We start from the raw sequence: 25,945 nt of genomic DNA on the forward strand, positions 1-25,945 counted from the left end.
ATATGGAATCAATTACTTTGACTAATTGATCATGATACAGTATTTTGAAATTGGCCATTCAAGTTTTTTTTTTTTTGTTTGTTTGTTTGTTTGTTTTGGTATTAGGAAGATAGGTAACCTGGTAGAGGGACTCTGAAATTCTGGTTTCTCAAAGAATATATCTCGGTGGGAAAGAATGTAGTTGAATATTGATTTAAACTTGGAACCTTTCATATTTAACTCTCCATGATGTTGGTATAAGTCCTAATGTGCTAGTGTTCATTCCCCAGATTTGCTTCATGACAGCTTTGTCATTTTTATTTAACTTCGCATGTCCATAAACATGATATTCAAATTTAACTTTGTCATTTCAGTTTTCTTAGGTTTAATACAAAAAAATTATTTAGTGTTCTAAGTAATGTGTTTCTAATAAAAAATTGTTGGACTTTGGGGCCAGGGAGATAGTCTGCCTATCTCAGTTTTATCTTCAGCACCACCTAGTCCCTTGAGTACCACAAGGGGTCACTCCTCAGCACCATGGATGTGGCCTAGCCCCTTACGCCGCCCCCACAAATTATTACATTTCTCTGCTACAAGACTACTTGTGTCAGAATCCTAAATCTACGTTTTAGTTACACTGACTTAGTGCAATGTCTTATTCGCGATACATTGGGTTACTTTTGCCTCTGCACTCAGGAATCACACCTTGTCAGTGCTAGGAGACCATAGGGGATGGCAGGGATCAAGCCCCAGTGAATTACATACAAAGCAAGTTGTACAACTTCTGTGCCTATTTCCTTGTATACAAAATAATAACTAAATAGCCTCATGGGAATGTTGTGAGGAGCATATCAATAAATACACTTAGCACTGTTGTCCCGTTGCTCATCATTGTACTCAAGCAGGCACTAGTAACGTCTCCATTGTGAGACTTGTTACTGTTTTTGGCATATCGAATATGCCATGGGTAGCTTGCCAGGCTCTCCCAAGAGGGACGGAGAATCAAACCTGGGTCCGCTGCATGTAAGGCAAATGCCCTACCTGCTGTGCTGTTGCTCCAGTCCCAAATACATGTGGAGTACTCAAAAATTATTTCCACAAAATGATGTCTAACTTGAATAATCGAATGTTATTTATGGAGCAATAGCACAGCGGGTAGGGTGTTTGCCTTGTATGCGGCTGGCCCGAGTTCGATTCCTCCACCCCTTTTGGATAACTGGGCAAGCTACAGAGAGTATCTCGCCCACACAGCAGGGCCTGGCAAGCTACGCATGGCATATTCGATATGCCAAAAACAGTAACAAGTCTCACAATGGAGATGTTACTGGTGCCCACTCGAGTAAATAGATGAGCAGTGGGATGACAGTGACAGTAACAGTGATTATTTATTCAAAGCTAGACTCATCATTGGCTAATAGTACACTACATAAGGCCTGGCTTTAAGATTTTATTAGTGGATGGGGGAAGGGGGAGTTGTATTAGTACACTAACTTTTTTGTTTGGGGGGGCCATACATCCTGGTGGTGTGCAGAACTTACCCATGGCCCTGAGCTCCTGAATCATTCCTGGCATTGATCAGGGGACAGACCATATGTGGTGCCAGGGATCGAATCTGGGTTGGCTGCATGCAAGACAAGTGCCCTAATCACTGTACTATTACTCTGGCCTCTAACGTTGTTTAGAATGGTTTTTATGGTTTGTAAGAAGATCACACTTACAAGTGGCTCACACATGGGATATTTGTTAAAGCTGATTGTTCTATGTATAAAATTAATTTCAAACTTTTCAATGTTTATTTTCTGTTAAGATTTAAAGCTTGTGTAGAGACCGTCATTTAAAAAAAAAAAAACTTTCCCTTTCAGGTTTGTGACTGGTTGTACCCCCTAGTTCCTGATAGATCTCCAGTTCTTAAATGTACTGTAGGCGCCTACATGTTTCCGGACACAATGTTACAAGCAGCAGGCTGTTTTGTGGGGGTTGTGTTGTCTTCCGAATTACCTGAAGATGAACGAGAACTCTTCGAGGATCTTTTACGACAAATGTCTGACCTTCGACTCCAGGTAATTTGTGTGATCATGAATGAAAGTAGACTTGCATAAGCTCTTATGTTCTAAACCGTAATGTAATCAAAATTAGGAGATATTAAATAATTTAAAACAATAAGTTGTACATTTACAAATACAAATTGGGAGGTAACTAAATACTAAGATTGTGGGGTTTGGAATCAGATTGCTTAAGTTTTTATTCAAGCTCTTGAAGTTTTAATTTTAATTTTCTTATAAATGGGGACAGTACATCTGCTTTATTCTATTGTGATGAAAATGTTCTGTGACTATTAGCTCTTAGTTCTTTGTCAGTTAGTAAAGTGAACTCCTAGGACTAAATGGTGAGGTCAAAATAGTTTTAGCATTATTAAAGTGTTATGTTAGGCAATTTAGGTTATGGATATGATTGGCATTTTGTGGAAAGAACTGATTTTGAATTTAGGAAATATCTTCATTATCCTGGTAGATGAAAGACTTAAAACACAATAATGTGATTTTTAATTTTTGTGCGTTTTGGACCACAGTGCACAAGGCTTACTCCTAACTCTGCACTCTGATCCACTCTTGATGGGACTTCAGTGGACCATATTGGGTGCCGCATATCAAACCCTGGTCAGCTGTGTGTAAGGCAAGCACCCTGCCCACTAGATGATCATTCTAGTCTCAAAAGTGTGATTTTAAAATGCCTGGCAAGCTATCTGTGGCGTATTTTTTATGCCAAAAACAGTAACAAGTCTCACAATGGAGGTGTTACTGGTACCCGCTTGAGCAAATCGATGAACAACGGGATGACAGTGCTACAAGTTAGCAAATATTTATAATCTATTATTACACTCAGGTACTATATTAAATGGTGGGGTGGAAAGTGAGACACAAGACTGAAAATTACATATAATTGTTATCCTCAGAATATACAACTATATATTCTTAAAGTTAGTATAGCACAGAAACAGTATTATAGATGATAAAAAGTATATACAGTGCTCAGGAAGAGAAGGTCAGTATTTGACATAATACTTTTCTTTGAATTGAGTATTGAGAGATTTGTTTCTGTTTTCTCAGGAAATAAAATGGATTTTCATTTTTTTCCTTTGTAAAAAAGTTCATAGATGATGGATCAGATTACCTGCTGTGTTGAGGGTCAGAGAGATATCTCAACATTAGTTGTATATACACTATTTATGAGAACGATATGATTAACATATACTTCGGAACAGATGATGCTAAACCTTAAGAGTAACCATATACACAAACCCCATACAGAAATAAATACAGACTCAGTGGGCTCATGAAAAGGAGGTTAAAAAGGCAGAAACATAGTCCAGTGGATATGGATTCCATAGTTTTGTAGTTTACTAGGTAGTTTACCTAGTTTACTAGGTAAAGTGATGGTTTTAGTGTTTCAGACATGTTCTGTAGTTGTCTTTTTCTTCGTTCTTAACATCATCAGACCTGGATTACTGGGATTTAGGAAAGAAAGACTGAATGAAGAAAAAGATAAGAATTTTAGGTTGTGCATCTTTTTCCTGTTTTTATTTTTATTGTATATTTTGTTTACTTTTAGTCATAGAACTCCAACTATAGATAAAGTCACAAACTATAATTTTTCCTTGTCATTACTCTTATTCATTCAGCAAAATATGCTAGCATAGTAATTTTAGTATTAAGTACAAAACAACCTAAAAACAAAATTTACTCTTCCACTAGTTTTCAGTAAACTACACATGTTTCCCTTAAGCATATTTAGTCTTGTGTGTTTTAAAACTCATTCAGTCAAATTCAAATATAATTGTATTTGACCTAGCAATCTCTTATACCAATCAATAACTGCCTTGAATTTATCTTTTAGACTTTGTTTTTGAAATTTATGCTAGGCCATGTGCTCTGAACAAAAGAACTTGAAGGTTTGTGGTTTGATGAAAAAAATGAAAGGATAGGGAAAAGTCAAGCAGAAATAGTTTTATAGACTGTCAGAAATATTTGAACATGTAAATTATTAGAACATGTATATTATTAGAATATATGTGCCATAGCTTGGTTAAAAGTGATATGGGAAAATGTGGATTTGAGTTAACCTAATTCCCTTACTCCCCTAGACCAACTGGAATTGGGCTGAAGGAGAAAGTGAATTCCAAATACCTGGAAGATCAAGACATTCTGCTGACCAAGTAAAGGAACCCAGTGACACTGATGTGAGACAGTTGGGTCCAACGTTGGATCAGGGCAGTAAGGATGTACGTAAAGGGAAACGTGGAAAAAAGGTAGGTAAAATAAAAGGACAATAAGTCATTCTATGCTAAAGATAAATTTCACGAGTTTAAGTTATTTATAAGATCTTCACTGTCACTGTCATCCCGTTGCTCATCGATTTGTTTGAGTGGGCACCAGTAACGTCTCTCATTGTGAGACTTATTTTTACTGTTTTTGGCATATCCAATACGCCCCGGGTAGTTTGCCAGGCCCTGCCATGCGGGCGAGGTACTTTCGGTAGCTTGCCGGGCTCTCCGAGAAGAGGAATTGAACATTGGGCGCGTGAAAGGCGAACCCCCTACTGCTATGCTATCGCTTTATAAAATCTTACACTCATTTACTAAAGCAAAACAACTTTCAAAGTCACAAAGTATTCATTGGTAAACATTAGCTTTAATAATTCTCTTTCCAAATATTTGTTACACAAATCAATTTAAAGGATACTATTTGAAGAGATCAAATTCTTTTTGTATTTTATATTATTCTACACCAAGACCTTCGGGTTATATATGCTACTGTCTCTTATTACGCTTTTAAAAAATTCAGTTCTTTATTTCTTCAATATATTCCTGGACCGCGCAGTCGCAAAGCAGCCGCACAACACATCATAAAGAGAAGTATATATATATATATGCCCCTCAGAGAGCCTAGCAAGCTACCAAGAGTATTCTGCTACACGGAAGAGCCTGGCAAGCTCCTCGTGGCATATTCTATATGCCAAATACAGTAACAGTAACAGGTCTCATTCCCCTAACCCTGAAAGAACTTCCAGTTGTTGGAAAGATGAGTAAGGAGAAGCTGCTAAAATCTCAGGGCTGGGACGAATGGAGATGTTAGTGGTGCCCACTCGAGTAAATCAATGAACATCGGGATGACTTTGATACAGTGATTTCTTTGTTGGTCAAAAGAAAGTTTGTAAAATTATGTAATTTCTTGGATTCTGAGTAGATATGCCAAATATAGTAACAACAGGTCTCATTCCCCTGACCCTGAAAAAACCTCCAATCATTGGGAAAGACTAGTAAGGAGAGGTTGCTTAAATCTCAGGGCTGGGGCGAATACAGACATTACTGGCGCCCGCTCGGGTAAATCGATGAACAGTGATACAGTGATTTCTTCATTGGTCAAAAGAAAGGAGAGTTTATGAAATTTGTTTAGTAACTTCTGTAATTTTTTGGATTCTGAATAGATAAGTTGTAAATGATAAATTTAGATAAGAATTGGTAAATATGTTTGAGTGCTAGTATATATATACATAAAAAGTTAAAATTTCTTATCTGAATGAATTTATTGTTTAATGGGTAGGACAAAATTTTTCTGGTGTGATCATGGGATGAAGGTAAATAGGTTGTGTGCGCCCTCTAAAAACCTATCTTGACAATTAAGTGTGTATGAGTGGGAAATTGTTAAGGACACTCTTTTAAAAAGTTATTTTGGCTAAAATAAATCCTAAGGATAAAGAGAATTGAAGGGGATTCTAAGCAGAAGTAGTAGTTCTATAAGCAGATATAGTACTGTGTGGTAATAGCAAATGTTTGAAGAAAGAAAATACCATTGTATATCAAATTACACAATTTGGCTTTGTTTATTGTTGTAACCTATATGGTGGTGAATGCTCACTTTTCTTTGGAATTTATAAATATCATATGAATATTCATATTTACTTATAAAAGTGTTGCTATGGTTTGTATTGACTCTCTTAGATATGTCTAATAAGGATGTTTTTAATCTAAAATAGTTAGGGGGGGACTGGAGCAATAGCACAGCGGGTAGAGCGTTTGCCTTGCATGTGGTTGACACCCAGATTCAGTTCCCAGCATCCCATATGGTACCCTGAGCACCAGGGGTAATTCGAGCTAGAAGTAACTTCTGCGCATCACCAGGTGTGTGACCCAAAATGCAATAAATAAATAAGTAAATAAATAGAATAAAACAAAAAAAATATTTTTTCGATTGCAAGAAAAGAGAATGAAACCAAATTCAAAAATTCTAGAAAAACTTTCTTTTTTACAGTTATTATTGTTTTTATTGTTTGAACCTATCAAAGATTTTTTAATAAATTTTTGATTTTTTATAGTGTTATGATTCCAGATCATAGTTGTTATGTGCAGTGTTTTAATGAATAATTTTATAGGTAATTTATGAGATAAATTCTTAGAAGTTAGATTACTAAATTAAATGATAAACGTATTTGTTATTTGATAGTATTCTATATTATCCTCTTCAAGCCCTTCTGTAATTTGGCAGTATGTGATATATATTGATTCGATAGTATATTAGATATCTTAATTTGCATTGTCAGTATGAACGATGTTGAGCATGTACTTAAGGGTTCCTTGGATTTTGTTTTCTGTCTGTTGCCCTTTAATTTTTATTATTAAATGTCTAGTCCTACTTCTTAATTTTTCAGAACTGTAGTATTATTAGCCATCATTGTCCAAAATATGGTTGCAAATTTTTTTTGTATGTCTTTTTCTTATGAGTGACTTTCACTGCGTGTAGAAGATTTGTTTTATGGTCTGCTGGAAACTTTGGTTTTCAGCTTTTAACATTGAGATGTAATGGTCTGTTTTAAGTATTAAGTTTAGCTTTTAAGATTTTCAGTGTTTGACCTGTTTTTCATATTTAATTTTCAAAGCAGTTATTTCTGTGTTCCAAATTGCCATTCCATTAAAAAAGTAGATTGTTTGTGTTTATATTTTTTAATTAATTTCTGTCAAAATCATTTTATTTAGATACAGCTTTTCAGTTGAATCATTTAATGAAAATCTTTTAACCTTTCTGATATATATTTTTTACTTTTTAATTTTATTTTGTTTTTATAAAGTTGTTCATAAGGGGCACAGCAGGTAGGGCGTTTGCCCTGCACACGGCCGACCTGGGTTCGATTCCCAGCATCCCCTATGGTCCCCTGAGCACTGCCAGGAGTAATTCCTAAGTACAGAGCCAGGAGTAACCCCTGTGCATCGCCGGGTGTGATCCAAAAACCAAAAAAATAAAAAAAATTTTAAAAAGTTGTTCACAGTAATTGATTACATTTAATATTCAAACACCAATCTCACCACCATAACACCTTCCCACCACCATATTTTGAATGTTTTCATCCCAAACCCCAAACCCTGTCCCCAAAGCAAAACTGAAGTAGTTTATTTTGTATTGCTTGTTATGAATAATCTGGTAAAAATGATTCAAAAACGTTTCCTTAGAGGAAAGTGTGTGAAGATTTTTGTATTTCACCCAAGAACCATTAAGCCCTTCAGTAAGAGATGGCTAACATGTGGTTAAAGATTGAGCCTCTGTGGGGCTGGAGCAATAGCACAGCAGGTAGGGCGTTTGCCTTGCACACGGCTGACCCGGGTTCGATTCCCAGCATCCCATATGGTCCCCTGAGCACCGCCAGAGGTGGTTCCTGAGTGCAGAGCCAGGAGTAACCCCTGTGCATTGCCAGGTGTGACCCCCCAAAAAAAGCAAAAAAAAAATTAAGCCTCTGTGCTTACTTTTTTTTTTTCTTTTTGGGTCACACCCGGCTATGCTTGGGGGTTCCTCCTGGCTCTGCACTCAGGAGTTACTCCTGGCGGTGCTTGGGGGACCATATGGGATGCTGGGAATCGAACCTGGGTTGGCAGCATGCAAGGCAAATGCCCTACCCGCTGTGCTATCACTCCAGCCTATGTGCTTGCTTATATATATATTACTTATATACATTACCCTCCTTAGATTGGTCGCCTTCTATTTTAAATCCTGTCAAATGTGGTGTGCTATGCTTTGTATGTCAGTGGTATAAAGTATGGGATGTCACGCATCCTCATTTGCAGCCATGCACTCCAGGAATTCTAAGATTTAAAATATTGGTTACACAACAGATTCACTCACAGGTGAGGCTTGTCTGAGCGTGTGGAGAGTGGCTGTGACCATGGCAGCGATGATTGAGTTCTGGAGGTTTTCCGCTACCAGGGCTCTGTTGGGGCAGGGAGGAGAACTCACCCACCCCCCTCTGGGTTGCCTCAGGTGAAACAGCCTGGTGCAGGTTCTAGAGGCATCTCTATGGTGTATTCAGTATTTTCATCAACTATATCTAGTACTTGGTGGCTTAATATTGTATTTGTGACTTAGTATTATATAATGTTTATGATTTCCTCACCCTTCACTAATTTATAATTTGAAACACTTTTATAATATAGGCTAAAGATACTCCAAAGGAAGAAATTAATCTAAGTCACATTGTACCCTATGAACCCGTTTCAGAAGAAAAATCAAAAGAATTGCCTGAATGGAGTGAAAAAGTGGCTCAAAATATTTTGTCAGGTATCCTATCAATAATATTAACTTCCTATTATAATATGAAACCTTTGGATTTCATAAGGAATGCATAAAAATATATTTTGTATTTTTGAAATAATGATTTTATAAGTTTGAGCATTTCTGTGTTTTGGTGAAACAAATTTGGGGAGCACGAATTTTCCTAATAGATATCTCAGATTAACACCAGCTTTTGTTAATATTTTTAGTGTTTTTAATACTGTTTATGTTAGATATAATGTGACAAACATGTAACATATTACATTTTATTATGATAATATACTGGACTGATGTAAATTTAATATATTGATATACGGTTAAATAAAATCAACTTAATCTAAATTTGGGCTGGAGCGATAGCACAGCAGTAGGGCATTTGCCTTGCATGCGGCCGAGCCGGGTTTGATTCTTCTGCCCCTCTCGGAGAGCCCAGCAAGCTACTGAGAGTATTTCACCCCCAGGGCAGAGCATAGCAAGCTACCCATGGTGAATTCCATATGCCAAAAACAGTAACAAGTCTCAAAAAAAAAAAGATGGAGATGTTACTGGTGCCGCTCGAGCAATTCAATGAGCAGCAGGATGACGAGGATGACAGTGATACAGTGACAAGTACTTAAAATAGTATAGTTCTATAGTCTCTTAGAATATCACATAATGCCATATAATAGATTTTTCTCTGTCTTTATTCTGTTTTATTTATGTGAAAACTGACATAGCCATAAGCTAGTCTAACTCTTAATATCGTGGCTCTGGACTTCAAGAGTGAACAGCCCAGCAAACAGGCAAAAGCTCCATAGTTCTTTTTAGCATATATCTTGAAATTTCTAGCATCATTTATTATGAACAAATAACAGGGCTTCCCGATGCAAGGCAATAAGAGAAAGATCCTATTAAAGGAAGGAATGCCAAGTTTAATTGAGTGAATAATGTGTAATAAATCTTTTCAGGCCATTTTGGAAAATATCAACCACCACAAAGTCTTAGACCTCCTAGGTACATAGCCTCAAGATTTCAAAAGAACAAATTCTCAGGACTATATCATTTTATCATTTTAAAATGTGCCCGAACCACATACTGGTAACTCTTCAGTGTCTTTATGCTGGTACCTTTTCCACTTCATTATGTTTCTTCAAGCTTAGAGGTCTAGTAATAGCCATAGTAGACTGATAATGTTAAAGCCACTTAAATGACAGTGTTTTGTCTCCTTAGGTGCTTTTTTTTTTTTTTTAATAGGTAGAGATTTTTTTTTTTTTACTTTTTTGGGGTCACACCTGGCAATGCTCAGGGGTTACTCCTGGCTCTGCACTCAGGAATTACTCCTGGCAGTGCTTGGGGGACCATATGGGACGCTGGGAATGGAACCCGGGTCGGCCACGTGCAAGGCAAACACCCTACCCACTGTACTATTGCTCCAGCCCCCTTACGTGCTTTTATAAGTGGGTGCTGTGAGAAACAAGTAGTTCAACAAATAAAGTACAAGTAACAAAGAAAGGCACAGGAATTACGTAAGATTTACTACAGAGCAAATGATCTAAGCTTCCTGTCATGGAGCACTGTTTCTATCTTACTCATAGAGACTCTGTATAAAGATGCATATTCAGGTATCTAAATCACACTCATTCACTTTAGCAATGACTCATTTCTGTTTGCTCTCAAAAAATGGGTATCACTGTCATCCCGTTGCTAATGGATTTGCTCAAGCAGGCACCAGTAATGTCTCTGTTGTGAGACCTGTTGTTACTGTTTTTAGCATATCGAATATGCCATGGGGAGCTTGCCAGGCTTTGCCATGTGGGCGGGATACTCTCGGTAGCTTGCCGGGCTCTCTGAGAGGGACGGAGGAATCGAATCTGGGTCAGCCACATGCAAGGCAAACACCCTACCCACTGTGCTATGGTTCCTGCCCATCACTTGTCATCAGTCAATCAGAACGATAAGATGTGATCTCACACCAGTAAAAATAGCACACGTTACAGAAATAAGATTTGCTCTTCAAGACTGTTCTCTCTTGAACTGTATCTTGCTTGCTTGTACGTACATTTCTTTGTTTGCCTATTTTCACCCTGGAGAAGCCTTTGTTCTCTCTTGAATTCTTGAACACACACTTTTCCTTTCTCTCCCCTCACATCTTTCTAAGTAAGTTTCACTAAGAACTTTCTTGTTTTTATACACACACACACACACACACACACACACACACACACACACACACACACACACACACACAAACACTAGACCAAAAATAATCAGTGTTAGCATGGATGTGGGGGGAAAGGGAGTCTCATTTATTACTGGTGAGAATGCTGACTGGTCTAGTTATTTTGGAAAAGAAAAAGAGTGGGTAAATGTCAATAAAAGCTACAAGTTTTATGAAGGTAAAAAGTTTGAGAATGTCTAAAACATTGATGTGACATGTGTAGACTTTTTTACTGGATGTAGGCTCACTTAGGACTTGAAATAATGGTATCAAAATCATGCCACAGACCTTGGTGAGGATCCTGTACTTAATATTTTCTGTGTCTGGGAGCTGGGGTGATAGTATAGAAGGTAGATTGGTTGCCTTGCTTGTAGCTGACCCAGGTTTGATCTGCAGCACTACATATGATAATTGAGCACAGAGCCTAGAGTAAACCCTGAGCATCACTAGGTGTAGCGCCCAAACCAAAAAAATATTTTTTAAAAATAAAAATGAGTATTTTGTTTGTCCAGCTTTAGAAAGTTCCTCAGTGTTGAGAAAAAGGAAATACTGTCAATTCTAAGCTCTTTCCAGGAAGTTTTAGCATCTCCTTTTCTTAGGGAAACCATTCTCCTTTATTTATCTTTTCAATATTCCCACTTCTCTTTTACCCACATTCTTCCTAGCTCAGAGCCTTTCACCAAAGGTCCCTGCCATCCTGTCTACTGTTTGATAATCCTGCCTTTTATTCATGTATCAGGAAGCCATCAAGAAAATCAAATGCTTAGGGCTTACTCCTAAGAAATAGCTAAACCATTTACCATCTAGATTTCTCAATCTTCACCTCAGATTCTTTTTTTTTAAGTTTTTTATTAGTGAATCACCATGGGGTACAGTTACAGATTTATAAACTTTCGTGCTTGCCTTTCAGTCATACAATGCTCGAGTACCTGTCCTTCCACCAGTGCCCATTCTCCACCACCAGTGATCCCAGTGTCCCTTCACCTCCTCCACCCCTTCTCCCTGCACCCCACCTCTGTGGGCATTCCCTTTTGTTCTCTGTTTTCTTTGGGGTGCTGCAGTGTGCACTAGAGGCATTGATTGGTCATTGTGTTAGATCTATAGTCTATATTTGGTTCATATCTCCCAACCCTGGTCTTCCAGATACCCTTTACTTGGTGTTTCCTTCTGTATCTGCATCTCAGATTATTTATTCTCGCATATTCTTCACGGGACCCGGGGCCGAGATCTCCAAGGTTGCTTGGATTGGGACTGGGCCTCTTTCACCCAGATCCCCCATTTTCCAGTAGCTAGGCAGTCACACCCAGGGACTGCCCCCAGCGCCTTGTAATTCCATCAGTGGCCAACATCCAGAGACTGTAAAGCCAAGCTCCCGGAAGCGCGAGACTGCAAAGACATCTTATAGCGTAGTTCTCCCTCTTGGAGAACCTGGTAAGCTACTGAGAGTCTGTTGCCCACTTGGGAGAGCCTGGCAAGCTCCCCATGGCGTATTCATATCCAAAATACAGTAGGAGATATATACATACCTCTTGGAGAGCCCAGTAAGCTACCAAGAGTATCCCGTCTACACGGCAGAGCCTGGCAAGTTCCCCATTGCGTATTCATATCCAAAATACAGTAGAAGATATATACATATCTCTTGGAGAGCCCAGTAAGCTACCAAGAGTATCCCACCTACATGGCAGAGCCTGGCAAGCTACCCGTGGAGTATTCGATATGCCAAAAACAGTAATAATAGGTCTCATTCCCCTCACCCTGAGAGAGCCTCCAATTGTTGGGAAAGACAAGGAGAGGCTGCTAAAATCTCAGGGCTGAGTGTAATAGAGAGATTACTGGTGCCCACTCGAGTAAATTGATGAACAACGGGATGAGAGTGACAGTGATATTCTTTGGATGGTCTTATGCTTCTGTCATTCAGGTTTACATCCAAACTAAAACAGGTGCTGAGATCAAAGGGTTTGGATTTGGTATTGATGAGGAATAGGAACCCCTGATACACATTAACCTAAACCAGTGTTCCCCAAAGCATATGATAGAGCCCCTTAAGTCCTCTGGAGTGATTTGGGAGTGGGGGTGGGCTCAGTAATAGACTTTGGTGGGATTAGGGAATGCTTTCTGCTTATTCACTTTTAAAAAGTAGGTCTTCATGGGGGCACTGAATAATTTTTCTAAAAAGCAAGTGGTAGGCCAAAAAATTGGGGAACCAATGGAAACCAAGTTCTACCATGATATGTGAGAAGTTTCATTGAATTCCTGTTTGTATCTTTTGTGTCTTTCATCCTTAAGACGTCATTGAGAAAAAAGTATCTGGATTAAGATAAAAAGAATAAGAATACTTCATATCTTTTAGCTAAATACCATATTAATGGCACCAACACTCAGAATTAGAATCTCACAATAGTAAGTTGTGCACAGTCACCTACAGTTGTAATCGCAGCTTAAAGTACTAACAACTTTATTACAAAGTATTATAAAGTGAATTTACATAGAAAAGACACATATATTCCATTGGAAGATTGTTTGGTTTGTTATGTTTGAAAGGTTTATGATATACTGAACTTTCTGCTATTCTTGTTAGTTTTCTTGTTATGTTTTTAAGTGTTTAAAGGAGTGAAAAGCTAAAAAATGTGCAATTTTAAATTTTTCTTTGAAAAAGGTGCTTCCTGGGTAAGTTGGGGTTTAGTCAAAGGTGCTGAGTTTACTGGCAAAGCAATCCAGAAAGGTGCTTCTAAACTCCGAGAACGGATTCAACCAGAAGAAAAACCTGTGGAAGTTAGTCCAGCTGTGACCAAGGGACTTCATATAGCTAAGCAGGCTACCGGAGGAGCAGCGAAAGTCAGTCAGTTCCTTGGTAAAGTAATTTATGATGACTTTACTTTTTAGTTAAATTAAAAATGATCTCTTCATCTAAATGAATCCAAGTACCCCTTTGACTGGTTTAACTTGAATAAAGAATTAGGAAAAAATTTGTTACAACTTACTGTGGGATCTACAGGCCAGCTGCAACAACCTATTTAAGTGCCTTACAGATGAGAATTTCCAGGGTTTATCACACCTTATCAGAATCTGCATTTTCTCCAAAACCTCTGGGTAATTCTCCCTTGCTTAGTAAAAGTCAATAAGCAGTGGTTAAAGAGTTGTGTTATGGTTTTGAAGACAGAACTATTGTTGTGCCTTTAAAAAGGTATGGTTCAGACTGTATTTGTTATCCTGGCATATGGCTGTTGTAAGAACAGCTCCCTGCATAGTAATTGAAGGTACATGGCTGGATTACTGTTTTAATAGAGATGATAAATTGATTGTTCTGTCCAATTCTCTTGATACCACAGGTATAGAGGTTAGCTTATTCATGGATTACTAATCTTATTTTAAGGGATTTAGTATTCTTTGGAATAAGTGATTACTTGGGGATGGGGGGGGGAAGGGGTTTCTTGTAGCAACCGATACATCTGCTAGACAAATTCTAAAAGAGCTGTAAAACTAGCATTTGATTACTTTTTATTGAATCAGGCAGTGTCCTTCTAGCAAGTAGTAAGGCATAGCAAGGTTTTTCTAAAAACTAAAATAATGTCCCAGCCTCTCCAGTTTTTTTTTTTATCTAGATTTAAATTCCTTAATGCTGTTTTAGTGCAATATTTGCTGATACTGAGAAAAAATACAAGTATTTTTGATGAACAAAAAAAAGTTCGACCTACTCATATTGCATTGCAGCAACCAGAAAGGAAAGGTGTATGTTTTCTTTTTTTAAGTAAAATTACAAGAAAAACACTGTATCTGAGAGGCAGGACTATAAATATCGATAACATCAACAAACTTGTCTTTAAACCAAACAATAGTTTTTGGTTTTGTTTTTTTCTGTGCAGAATTTCATGTACCTGAGTTATATATTTTTTCAAAATAGGTTTTTTTTTTTAATTAAAACAAATCTTGAAACCACCCTTATATAGAAGTGGCAACATCATGCAATAAAACAAATTAATGTGCTCATCTAAGAATTTTGATAAAGATTTCTAAAGATCAAGTGAAGAATATACTTTTTCCTTATTTTTTTTCCTTTGGTGATATTAGTTGATGGAGTTTGCTCTGTAGCAAATTGTGTTGGAAAGGAATTAGCCCCACATGTCAAGAAGCATGGAAGCAAGCTTGTTCCAGAATCTCTTAAAAAAGACAAAAATGGGAAGTCTGCTCTGGATGGTGCTATGGTTGTGGCTGCAAGTAGTGTTCAAGGTAATATAAATATCCAGAAAGTTAACTAGTAAGGTTTTTATTTAGTTATACACTTTTAATTATTTAAATATATTTGCAGGATTTTCAACTGTCTGGCAAGGATTGGAATGTGCAGCTAAATGCATTGTGAACAATGTTTCAGCAGAAACTGTACAAACAGTCAGATACAAGTAAGTTTACTCTTACCACTGTACAGAATTAGTAAAAATCTAGGTCAGGTAAGTGATTATGGGATTACTTTTATTTATCTGAAAAACAAAGTTTTTAAGCTACTATTTTTCTTAAGGCACGAAAAAAAAGTGTTTTAGTCAGATTAGTACAGTTACTAAGTTTATTGTACATTATTATTAAATTTATCATTATATTTAAACACTAGATTTTGTTTTAATGCCTGAAGATTTTGTATGCTCATTAATTTCATGGTTATAATGAGAAAAGTTGCCTAAAGTTTTGATGTGAAAATGTGAGTTAATGTGAACCCATTCTGTGTACATTGTATTAATGTTAACCCATTTTTTATACAAAGAATGTTATATTGTCACAACTTTAATTACCAGTGTATATTTATACTAAACTGGTGTTTAGTATATCTTCTATTTCAAATTTTAAGAAATGGACAGAAAAACGATTTGCCTGGTAAGTGAAGAAGGTGGTATTAAAGATTGTCTTAAAATAGAATCATCTGGTTTTAGTTCTTTTGTCTCCACAAGTTCTAGAGGATCTTATGTCAAACTAAATCTAGCATATAGGCTGGATTGCTTTTTTGGTTTTGGATTTATTTAGATCTTAAGTATTTAGAAAGAAAAAAAATCCTCGTAATGGTGTTCTCAACTGGTCATATTTGTATTTTCCACTAACAACATTCAAGCTCATACTTTATGTTTGAAGCTGCCTTTCTTAACTGTTATATTCACTTTACAGGTGAAGAGATAAAAGTATAAAACATTAAAGACCTTGTTAGAGGTCTCTTAATGTCATAAGTAGTAAAGTTGGGATGTAAGTAATACCGCTTTCTGTTACTCATTATAGAAAACACTATCACTACTGTTCTTCCAGGGATATCTGAGCAAGTTTATTTTCTTCCACTCTCTAGCATGTGTTTCTAGTCCTTCCCACTACAACAAGTTACCTTTTACTTAGGAAATACTAACTTTCTGAAAATAAACCTAGCTTCGCGTGGCCTAGTTTGATTTCATCACCTCGTCTAGAATATGCATATCTAAAGCATGTGCCCTGTCTTTGAGTCATACCTATCATCCTTTATGTATCTTTGATTATGTTGATTATTTTTGACTTTGTGATCTACCTTAGAATCTGTATAGTTAGACTTAAAATTTATTTTTAGATAATGCGTAGTAGCTGTTCATGAGACTTTTTATATTTTTATTTTAGGCAGCATGATTTACAATACTGTTAATGACAGGGCTTTATGCGTACAGTTTCAAAACCGCACTCTGCACCAGTGCTTCCACCACCCCTAACCCCCGCCCACTCCTATCAGTTCTGTAGGCAGATTCTTTTGGACATTTATCATTTTCTTAATGTCTTTATACCCCACATATGAGGAACTCATACTGAGTCTGTGACTTCTTGTGACTAACTTTACTAGCATGATATGTTCCAGATCTAAAATTTATGTAGCATCAAGTTCCCATTATGTATATGTACTAGAGAGTCTTAATCTAGTCATCTGTTCTTAGACACTTAAATTGTTTCCAGATTTTGACTCTTGTGCTGCAGTGGCAGAGTAGCACAGATGTCCTTGTTGTTGTAGATACTAAGAAATGAACTTGCTGGATCATGTAGAAGATTAAGTGTCTATAAGTTTTATCCAAAAAAGGTTAACCCAGTTCACATTCCCACCAATTCACATTCCCACCTGGTTGTTTTTATCAGTTTCGCTGATAAAAACAGTGAATTTTAGATTTTGAATCATTATGACCTGTAGGAATAATAAAAATAAGTAACTTTAAACTTGCTAAACATAATTGTAGTGTAGTCTCTATTAAATAATTCATTATTCTTCTACATAGCTTCTAAAATTCACCTTTAAGCTCCCTTTTTCCACTTTAACTTGTGTAGATGAAACTAATAGAACTTCAGTAAATTTGAATGTTTTTGTTTTTCTGTTTAGTTCAGAACATGTTTGTGAAAAAACCTGGTAAAGAACAGTAGAGATAAGTACCAGGAGGATTACTCCCAGCTTAGAAACCGGACTCCCATGTTGGGAGAAAACACAGCTCAGATAAAAGGCAGCTCAGGGGCTAGAGCACAGCAGGTAGGGTGTTTGCCTTGCATGCGGCCGACCTGAGTTCGATTCCCAGCATCCCATATGGTCCCCTGAGCACCGCCAGGAGTAATTCCTGAGTACAAAGCCAGGAGTAACCCCTGTGCATTGCTGGTGTGACCCCCCGCCAAAAAAAAAGGCAGCTCACCAAGTAAAGGATGCTAGGAGGGCTCATTCAGGATGGGAGATGTGGGCTGAAAGTAGACTATAGGCCAAACATTATGGCCACTTAATATCTCTGCTGCAAACCACAACACCCAAAAGGAGAGAGAGAGCAAAAGGGTAGTTCATAAGAATTAACAAAGTCTTGTTAAGGTAAACATCAAAAGCATTTATAGAGACTCTAAACTTCATAGTAACTTCAAAGAAAAGCCTTAGTTCCATAAGGGTGAATAAAAGAACTGATAATGTATAACCTTTATAACTTACATTTTATTCTTCAGCGTAGTTATTATAATAGCCTGAGTTTATTTTACCCACTTTTTTTGGCTAAACGAGAAAAATCCAGCCTTGGTAGAGTGTGATTTTATTGATTACTATGTTATTACCTTATTGATTGATTTGGGACCTAATCTTTGATTTTTCTTTGAGTGACAAATACTAGTGCTGTGACGTATTGCTAATTCACAGTTACTTATATTTGTAATTTTGTTACTTTCTCTTATCTTTTAAAGATATGGACATACTGCAGGAGAAGCTACACATGATGCTGTAGATTCTGCCATCAATGTTGGTTTGACTGCCTATAACATTGACAACATTGGTATCAAAGCAATGGTGAAGAAAACTGCAAAACAGACAGGACACACAATCCTTGAGGACTATAAGATAGTTGACAGTCCAAAGAAGGGGAACCAAGCAGAAGCAAGTGTAACCAGGAGAGAAGAGAAAGATGAAAAGAAAGAGAATCCAGAGAAAGAAGAGACAAAGGAGAAAGAGAAATGATTGTTGTGTTCTGAATTACCTATACCAAAGCCTTACAAAAGATGGATGCAATTCTGTTAAACAGGCAAATGTGGAATTTACCACAGAGTAAGCAGTGTTGTTAAATGTATTCATTACTACAAAGTGACTATTTCATAAACGTTATGGCTTGTATTCTGCTTAGGACAAGAATTCATATTCTTGCAACTGGCCTTAGGAGATACGTGGTTATATTCTCCATAAGTTTATTTTTTTTCCTAAATGTGGCTAAAATGTCTTTGCATTTAAAACAAGACTTATAATACATGTGCTGTAAACCTCATTAAACCTAATGTTAAAATTATTTTTGTATTTTCTGCCCCTCAGAAAGTAGGAAAGTACTTTTCAGGAAGTAGTAAGGTAGGAAATTATATATTTACACTATTTGTCTTTTATTGATCTTAGATCAATTTGTACTAGAAAGGAATGTTGTAAAATATTACCTCCTTTTGCACTAATTGTAGATGTTTTAAAAAGTGCCTGTCAGAATTTCTAGTGTGTGTAAGCTAACAAAAACCAAACCTAAATAAAAATTTTCAGTTACTTAAAAGACTTCTTCAAAACAGGGAATTAACTAATCATGAAAAACAAAATTAGGTTCCTTAAAATTAGTTGATAATTTACCTTTATTATGAAAGGGGTTGGTTTTGTATTCAAAATGATACTTTTTTTTTAGCCTTCTGGATATAGATGGATGTTGGTTTATTAAATGAGTAGAAAATTTGGGAATATTCTGTTAAGATTCAAAGTGATTATCTGTGTAATTGACAAAAAAATTTATATAAGGATTCATTTTACCATGTCCCTATTTTTTTTTCCCAGAAGGCTAAAATTTTGTAAGAACTAAAATGAAAACAGTTGACTCTATGGATGGCAAATATATTTTATTTTAGAATTCAGTCATTAGGATTTTATATGCTACAAAGTGACCTTAGGTTGAATTCATGGTAAGCAGGCCTAAAAGATAGAAAAGATTATGTTCACAGACCAGTAAGCTAGAAATATATAAGCAAATACATGACATTTTTTTCCTGATTTTTAAAAGAATTGATAATTGGTTTTCATAATTATTATAAATTTTATTTCTGAACTGCTACTGGCTACTTAGTTGATTAGACTTTAGACTATATAAAGAATGTGTATGTGAATAAACTACATTACTTTTCTTCAAATGTATTCATAAGCTTGTATTTCAGGAACACAGAATTTGTGGAGCCTTCTTCTAAATCCAAAGATAATGTACCAGTATTATAATGAAAATAAAAAAGTCATTTGGTAAAGAGCTTCCATTTATTCTTTGCCTTGTTTAAGAAATGGAGGAACTAATTAATCATGAAGCTTTAACTTAAAAAAAACTTATATGGAGGTTAGCAAAACTAATTTGTTAGCAAGTATTTAGTTACTCATTTTTCTTCATTCTACTTTGCTCACTTCATTGTGAGCTTTCCTTTTCAAATTAGCATTAGACAATGTTAAGTACTGCTTCTCTGTTGAAATTCTTCAGGAACACAGCCAATCAGAGAGGAAGTTGGTTAACTCTTCAACAGTGCAGCAGAGTCACTAGCCTCTTTATTCTCCTTACTGCTGGACTAAGCTAGTAGTAGCTTGCGGCTAACCAGAGACTTAATTTTCATATTGTAATAATTTATTATATACTATCACTGTATCACTGTCATCCCATTGCTCATCGATTTGCTCGAGTGGGCACCAGTAACATCTCCATTGTGAGGCTTGATGTTACTGTTTTTGGCATATCGGATACGCCACGGGGAGCTTGCCAGGCTCTGCTGTGCAGGGGAGATACTCTCAGTAGCTTGTCGGGCTCTCTGAGAGGGATGGAAGCTAAGAAGTCCCAAGATCTGAGTTGGAGACTCAGGAGAGCTGATAAAATACATATACACATATAAATCCAAGAGAGCCAGGAGAGCAATGGCATAAGTTTTGATATGCCTGTATTCAAATTCCAGGAAATGATATATATTAACTAAAGAAGTCAAGAAACTCCCTTATTTTGCTGTTTGTTTTGGACCCACACCCCATTGTGCTAAAGGGCTACTCTTATTGATGCTTAGGTAATCTCAGGTAAACGGCAGTGCCGGGGGATAAAATCTGCAGCTCACACACGCACAGCATGTATACAGCCCTTGGAGCTATCTTCCCCAACCTCTGACTCTCTTCTACCATATCTCATTTCATTATATGTCTGTTCACTCACCATCAGGACTATGATCTGCTTTACTCAGTCCTAGTGAATGAAAAGTTAATCTCATTTAGAAATATCCTCACAGACACACCCAGAGTAATATTTGGTCAAATGTCTATTTACCCATTGTCTCCTAGAAACTGACAGCATAACTGTCAGCAGTAGCCTTTTTTTGTTGTCTCGAGTAGTGATATTTAAGCAGTACTACTGAAAAAAACACCGATCTGATATCTCCTACCCAAGAGAATGGAGCATGTTCAAAAGTCTGGAAACAGCAAGTGTCGGTGGGGTTGTGAGAAAGGAACCCTCATCCACTGTTGTTGGGCATGTTGTCTGGTTCAACCTTTATGAAAGAAGTATGAAGATTTTCTCAAAAAAATAGGAATAGAACTCCCACGTAACCAAGTGATGCCACTTTTGGCATTTACCCCCCAACAAACAGTAAATTGAAAAGACATACGCACACCTTTGTTCATTACCACTCAGTACAGTAGCCAAAATGTGGAAACAATCCAAAAATGCCCAACTACAGACAAATGGACCAAGAAGTTGTGGTATATATACACAATGGAATACTATGCCGCTCTAAGGAAGAACAAAATCATACAACTTCCAGCAACATGGGTGAAACTAGAGCATATCACGCTGGGTGAAAAGATTGATACTGCATGATCTTTCATATGTGGGACATAAAGATACACAGCAGGGTAGCAACATGGATCCAAAGGCAACATAACCAGAGAACATATGCACTATTGAGTTGTGGGGAGGGGTCTTGGAAGGAGGGATTTTGAGATCCCTAGGGGAGAGAGAAGGTACACGAAGGTACACCGGTGATGGGCGTGGTGTTGGAATTATGTACATGAGAAATGTTATTAATAGTATTGTTAAGCACAGAATCTCAGTAAAATTAAAAGAAAAAGTAAAAATGAGGGCCAGGAGGACTGGTCCATGGTAGGAAGCTTGCCACAAGTGTGTGTGGTGGGGTGAGGGAGTGCAGTTAGAATAGAGAAAGGACCACTATTACAATGATAGTTGGAAATGATCGTTCTGGACAAGAACTGAGTGGTTAGAGGGGGTAAAGTGATAACCTGAAAAAGTGATGATAAGAATCTGCTGGTGGGGGGAGTGGCGAGTGGGGTGTCTGCTAGAGGGAAACTGGGGACATAGGTGGTGGGAAATAAACACTGTAGGAAGGGATGGGTATTGGGACATTGTAACTGAAACCCAGTCATGAACAATTTTGTAACTCATGGTGGTTCAACTAAAAATTCGTTTTTAAGGGAAAAAATTTAAAAAGAAAATAAAACACTGATTTGAGAGCCTTCACTACCTCTTGAGACTCCACAGAGTATGTGAGAAACAAAAGTTCTTAATATTTACTGCTCCTAGAGTTTTTTTCCTCCGTAGTAGTAGTTACTGCCTCTCTAGTAGAGGTTCCCACATTTATTCAGCCTACCATCCTCTTTTCAGAGAAAAAAAATTCACTTGGCAACTTCACCTATCACCCCCTATTCAGAGAAAATAGTTCACTTAGCAATTCCCTGTACACTTATTTTCTTTATACCAACAAACAACTTTCCCTGGGAGTAGGGTTGCCCACACGGAGAACACTCCAGACCCTGTCCATAATGTAATGGATCATTTTTTAGGGACCCCCCTAAGGATAACTTGACCATAGAAATAATAAAGCTTAACTTTTATACAGTGCTTACTCTACGAACTAGTAACATTCTACATTCTTTTATTCATATTAACTAATTTTATTTTATTTTATTTTTAATTTTTATTAAAACACCATGTGGAAAGCTACAAAGTTCTCAGGTTTATATGTCAGTTATACAATATTCAAACACCCACCCTTCACCAGTGCCCATATTCCACCACCAGAAACCCCGGTATACCCCCCGCCCCCACCCCCTACCCCCTACTGTATAACTAATGAATTTCACTTCATTTTTCCTTTACCTTGATTACATTCCATAATTCAACACAAAACTCACTATATAGTTGACATAACTCTCTCTCTTTTTTTCTTTTTCCTTTTCCCTTTTTTTTTTCTTTTTCCCCCTCATCCCCCTTCCTGCGCCTCATAGTATGGTGTATGGCACGCCGCGTCGGCCAGCGTGGGGCTTTTGCTTAGTTCACAGTCCAGAGGTGGCTGCTACATTAAAAACCTTCAATATTTTCAACAAAAACTTACTGTTATTATTTGGAGTTTCCCCCCCAAGTCAGACCTGTTCAAATGGAACCGATTCACATTGCTGACAATTATAAATGTTAAGTCGCGTCCGCGCGGTTTTGGATTTCTGTATAAAGTCCAGGGAAAATTCTGCCAGAAATTACATAGCCCAGCTCACAGTCCCAGTGCATTGCTGTAAGAAGTCTCTGAATTCAAAGTCTATAGGCGCAGAGGGTCCGATTCGCGCTCAGCGGCTCCGGGTTTATCTGGGCCGACGGCGTGCCGGTTACGCCCCCTTCCCATGAGTTCCTGGGAGCCCCCAAAGTAAAATCCGAATACCTGTGGGTCTGGAGTCACAGAAGATGGCGCCTGCCACATGGGTGCCGCCAGCCTGCCGCTTTCCGTGCAGGAAGACAGGGTGGGGAGGAAAAAAAAAATCCACCCCCGGCAGCACCGAGTTGTAGCCCAGTTCGGTGTCCCAGTGCATGGCTATCGCATGCTGCGCTGGATTCCCGAATGTGTTACATCTTTGGAATCAAAGTCTTTAGGCGCAGAGGGTCCGATTCGCGCTCAGCGGCTCCGGGTTTATCTGGGCCATATTAACTAATTTTAAGCACAACTTTCCAGTGACATGTATATGACAACCCCCATTTCACAGATGAGATGACTGAGGTGTAGAGTAGAGATGTTTCCTAGGGGAGATGTTTCACATCCTGTCATGCTAGTGGAAACGATCAGAGCATGTGTATAAACTTGGGGCAGCTTGTCAGCAAGCAGCATTTCTTTATAAAATCACAGGGTTGTTTTTTTTTTCTTATTTCAGTCCTGCTCTGTGCACATGTTGAAATACATTTGTAAAGAGAATATAACTTTCCCAAGACCAAAAAGAACAGAACAAATGAAAGGCTACATGCTACTCTCAAAAAGAGAGGAATCTATACAGAGATATAGGCTAGGCCAGATATATCCTTTTTCCTAAAGGAAAGGAAATACAAGTAGATTTTTAGAGATTTTCTCTGATTCTAGCTGCTTAACAATATATAGATTTTTTTTATTACTGTGCCATTTGATGGTAGAAAATTTCCCAATGTACTTGTCAGTAAATCATCAATCTAAGATTTTTGTATTAGTGTGACCTTTTTTTTTTCTATTTCATAGGTATTTTAGGGTAATTTGAGAAAATCCAGGCTTGGGGCCGGAGTGATAGCACAGCGGGTAGGGCGTTCACCTTGCACGCGGCTGACCCAGGTTCGATCCCCGGCATCCCATATGGTCCCCCAAGCACCGCCAGGAGTAATTCTGAGTGCAAAGCCAGGAGTAACCCCTGAGCATAGCTGGGTGTGACCCAAAAAGAAAAAAAAAATCCAGGCTTAGGATTTGTTAGCTAAGAAGTTACTTTATAGAATACTTTCCAGGTCTCATTTTAAATTTTTATTTATTTTTTACTTGAATCAGCGAGATATGCAGTAATAAAGTTTTTCGTGGTTGGATTTATCATTTATCATATCCAACACCAGCGTACATTGCCCACCACCAATGTCCCCAGTTTCCCTCCTGCCTTCCCCCCTTCCACCTCTATGGCAGGCATTTCTCTGTCTCTGTCTCTCTCTCTCCCCTTCGCACCCCCCTCTCTGAGCATTATGGTTTACAATACAGAACCTGAAAGGTTATCATGGATATCCCTTTTCCTGCTTTCAACACTCAGTTCTTGTCCAGAGTGATCATTTCCAAGTATTACTGCCATTGTTCTCTGCTCTATTTTTTTTAAAAAAAATTTTATTGAATCACTGTGAGATATGCAGTTAGAAGGCTTTTATTTATTTATTTATTTGTTTTGCTTTTTTGAGTCACACCCAGCGATGCACAAGGATTACTCTTGGCTCTGCACTCAGGAATTACTCCTGGCGGTGTTTGGAGTACCATATAGGATGCTGGGAATCAAACCCAGGTCGACCACATGCAAGGGAAGCATCCTACCCACTGTACTATCGCTCCAGTCCCCTCTGCTCATTCTTGTCAGACTCAATACTGTTTTTAAACACTTCTTAATTATTTTTTCTATTTCATATTATTGCTATAACAAATATTTAGAAAACATCAATTTCTTGAATAGTGTGTTTTTCTTGATTTTTTTCTATTAATTTTTAAAAAATCCATTAAGATAATTTTTTAAAAAACTTAAAAGAAATAAGATGGAAAAAGATACCCCAAATAATGATGTCTTTAAAATGTACGTTAAGCACAAAGTTGTCGTGAATAAGGAAATACTTTGATCATTCTGGATATACTGTTCCTAAGAAAAAGTGAGTGGTAAGTCGAGGTCTTTCCTCCACTACGCTTCCCCCCCTCCACACTCCATTTTTATGTCTACTTTTCAGGGTGAGAACGGGAGGAGGGAGTTTATACCCGGTTTACTACCTAGCTCCGTCTGTCAGAAAATCCAAGAAGTCCATGTGGGTAAGAAAGAAGGGAGGGGCTGGAGCGATAGTACAGCAGGGAGGGCATTTGCCTTGCACGAGGCCGACCTGGGTTTGATTACCAGCATCCCATGTGGTCCCCCGAGCACTGCCAGGAGTGATTCCTGAGTGCAGAGCCAGGAGTGACCCCTGAACATTGTTGGGTGTGACCCCAAAAGAAAAAAAAAAAGAAGGAAACCATGAGGGCTGAGAATGGGCACAGAGAAGGCCAACAGCTGTTCTCAGACTAACACAAATGGGAGGATAGGGCTTGCTGCGCCATATTGCTTACATATTATCAAGAATTCTTTTGTGGTAAACTATTTTCTATTTTTTTTTCTTTTTGGGTAACACCCAGCAATGCTCAGGGCCCACTCCTGTCTCTATACTCAGGAATCACTCCTGGCAGTGCCTGGGGGAACCATATGGGATGCCAGGCATTGAACCCGGGTCGGCTGCATGCAAGGCGAATGCCCTACCCACTGCGCTATTGCTCCGGCCCCTGTGGTACACTATTTTCAATTAAGGTAGGTTCTTTGAAAGCAGATAACATATTTCACATCTCTCATGCATTGTTCACAACTCATAGAACCCTTGCAATTGAATTGATTCCTAAAAATGCTTTGAATTTTCTTCTGTCAAAAAAATCTCCGTGCTGCATTGGGGGATTACCACATTATCAGACTATATTCCAGTCTGGTCAGCTCCAAACGTTTCCCATGTTTGAAACTTCTCCAGTTGTTGGGGCTGGACTGAGTTATCAGGGCGAGCCCATGTAGACTGTACCATACAAGGGGCAGGAACGTAGGGACCTATGTAAACGGCGAGATTTCTCATGTGTTCTGACTGGTTTGGAT

The 25,945-nt window shown here is 37.8% G+C and overlaps 1 protein-coding gene and 1 non-coding gene across 2 annotated transcripts in view; one reads left to right on the forward strand and one right to left on the reverse strand.

Annotated features, from left to right (window-relative positions):
• The window catches only part of SPART (spartin), a 32,949-nt gene extending 13,422 nt beyond the window's left edge, over window positions 1-19,527 (forward strand). The window contains exons 3-9 of the mRNA XM_004604524.2: window positions 1,842-2,039; window positions 4,121-4,285; window positions 8,456-8,579; window positions 13,427-13,621; window positions 14,839-14,997; window positions 15,077-15,167; window positions 17,959-19,527. Of these exons, the coding sequence (XP_004604581.1) occupies window positions 1,842-2,039; window positions 4,121-4,285; window positions 8,456-8,579; window positions 13,427-13,621; window positions 14,839-14,997; window positions 15,077-15,167; window positions 17,959-18,229 (1,203 nt within the window). The 3' untranslated portion in view covers window positions 18,230-19,527. The remainder of the gene's footprint in view (window positions 1-1,841; window positions 2,040-4,120; window positions 4,286-8,455; window positions 8,580-13,426; window positions 13,622-14,838; window positions 14,998-15,076; window positions 15,168-17,958) is intronic.
• On the reverse strand, window positions 14,193-14,253 carry LOC129401485 (U7 small nuclear RNA). Its single transcript, XR_008628376.1, has one exon. It is a non-coding gene; the product is annotated as a U7 small nuclear RNA (small nuclear RNA).
• Window positions 19,528-25,945: the final 6,418 nt, after the last annotated feature.

This window comes from Sorex araneus, chromosome 1 (genome assembly GCF_027595985.1).
Source record: "Sorex araneus isolate mSorAra2 chromosome 1, mSorAra2.pri, whole genome shotgun sequence".
Classification (NCBI taxonomy): Eukaryota; Metazoa; Chordata; class Mammalia; order Eulipotyphla; family Soricidae; genus Sorex; species Sorex araneus.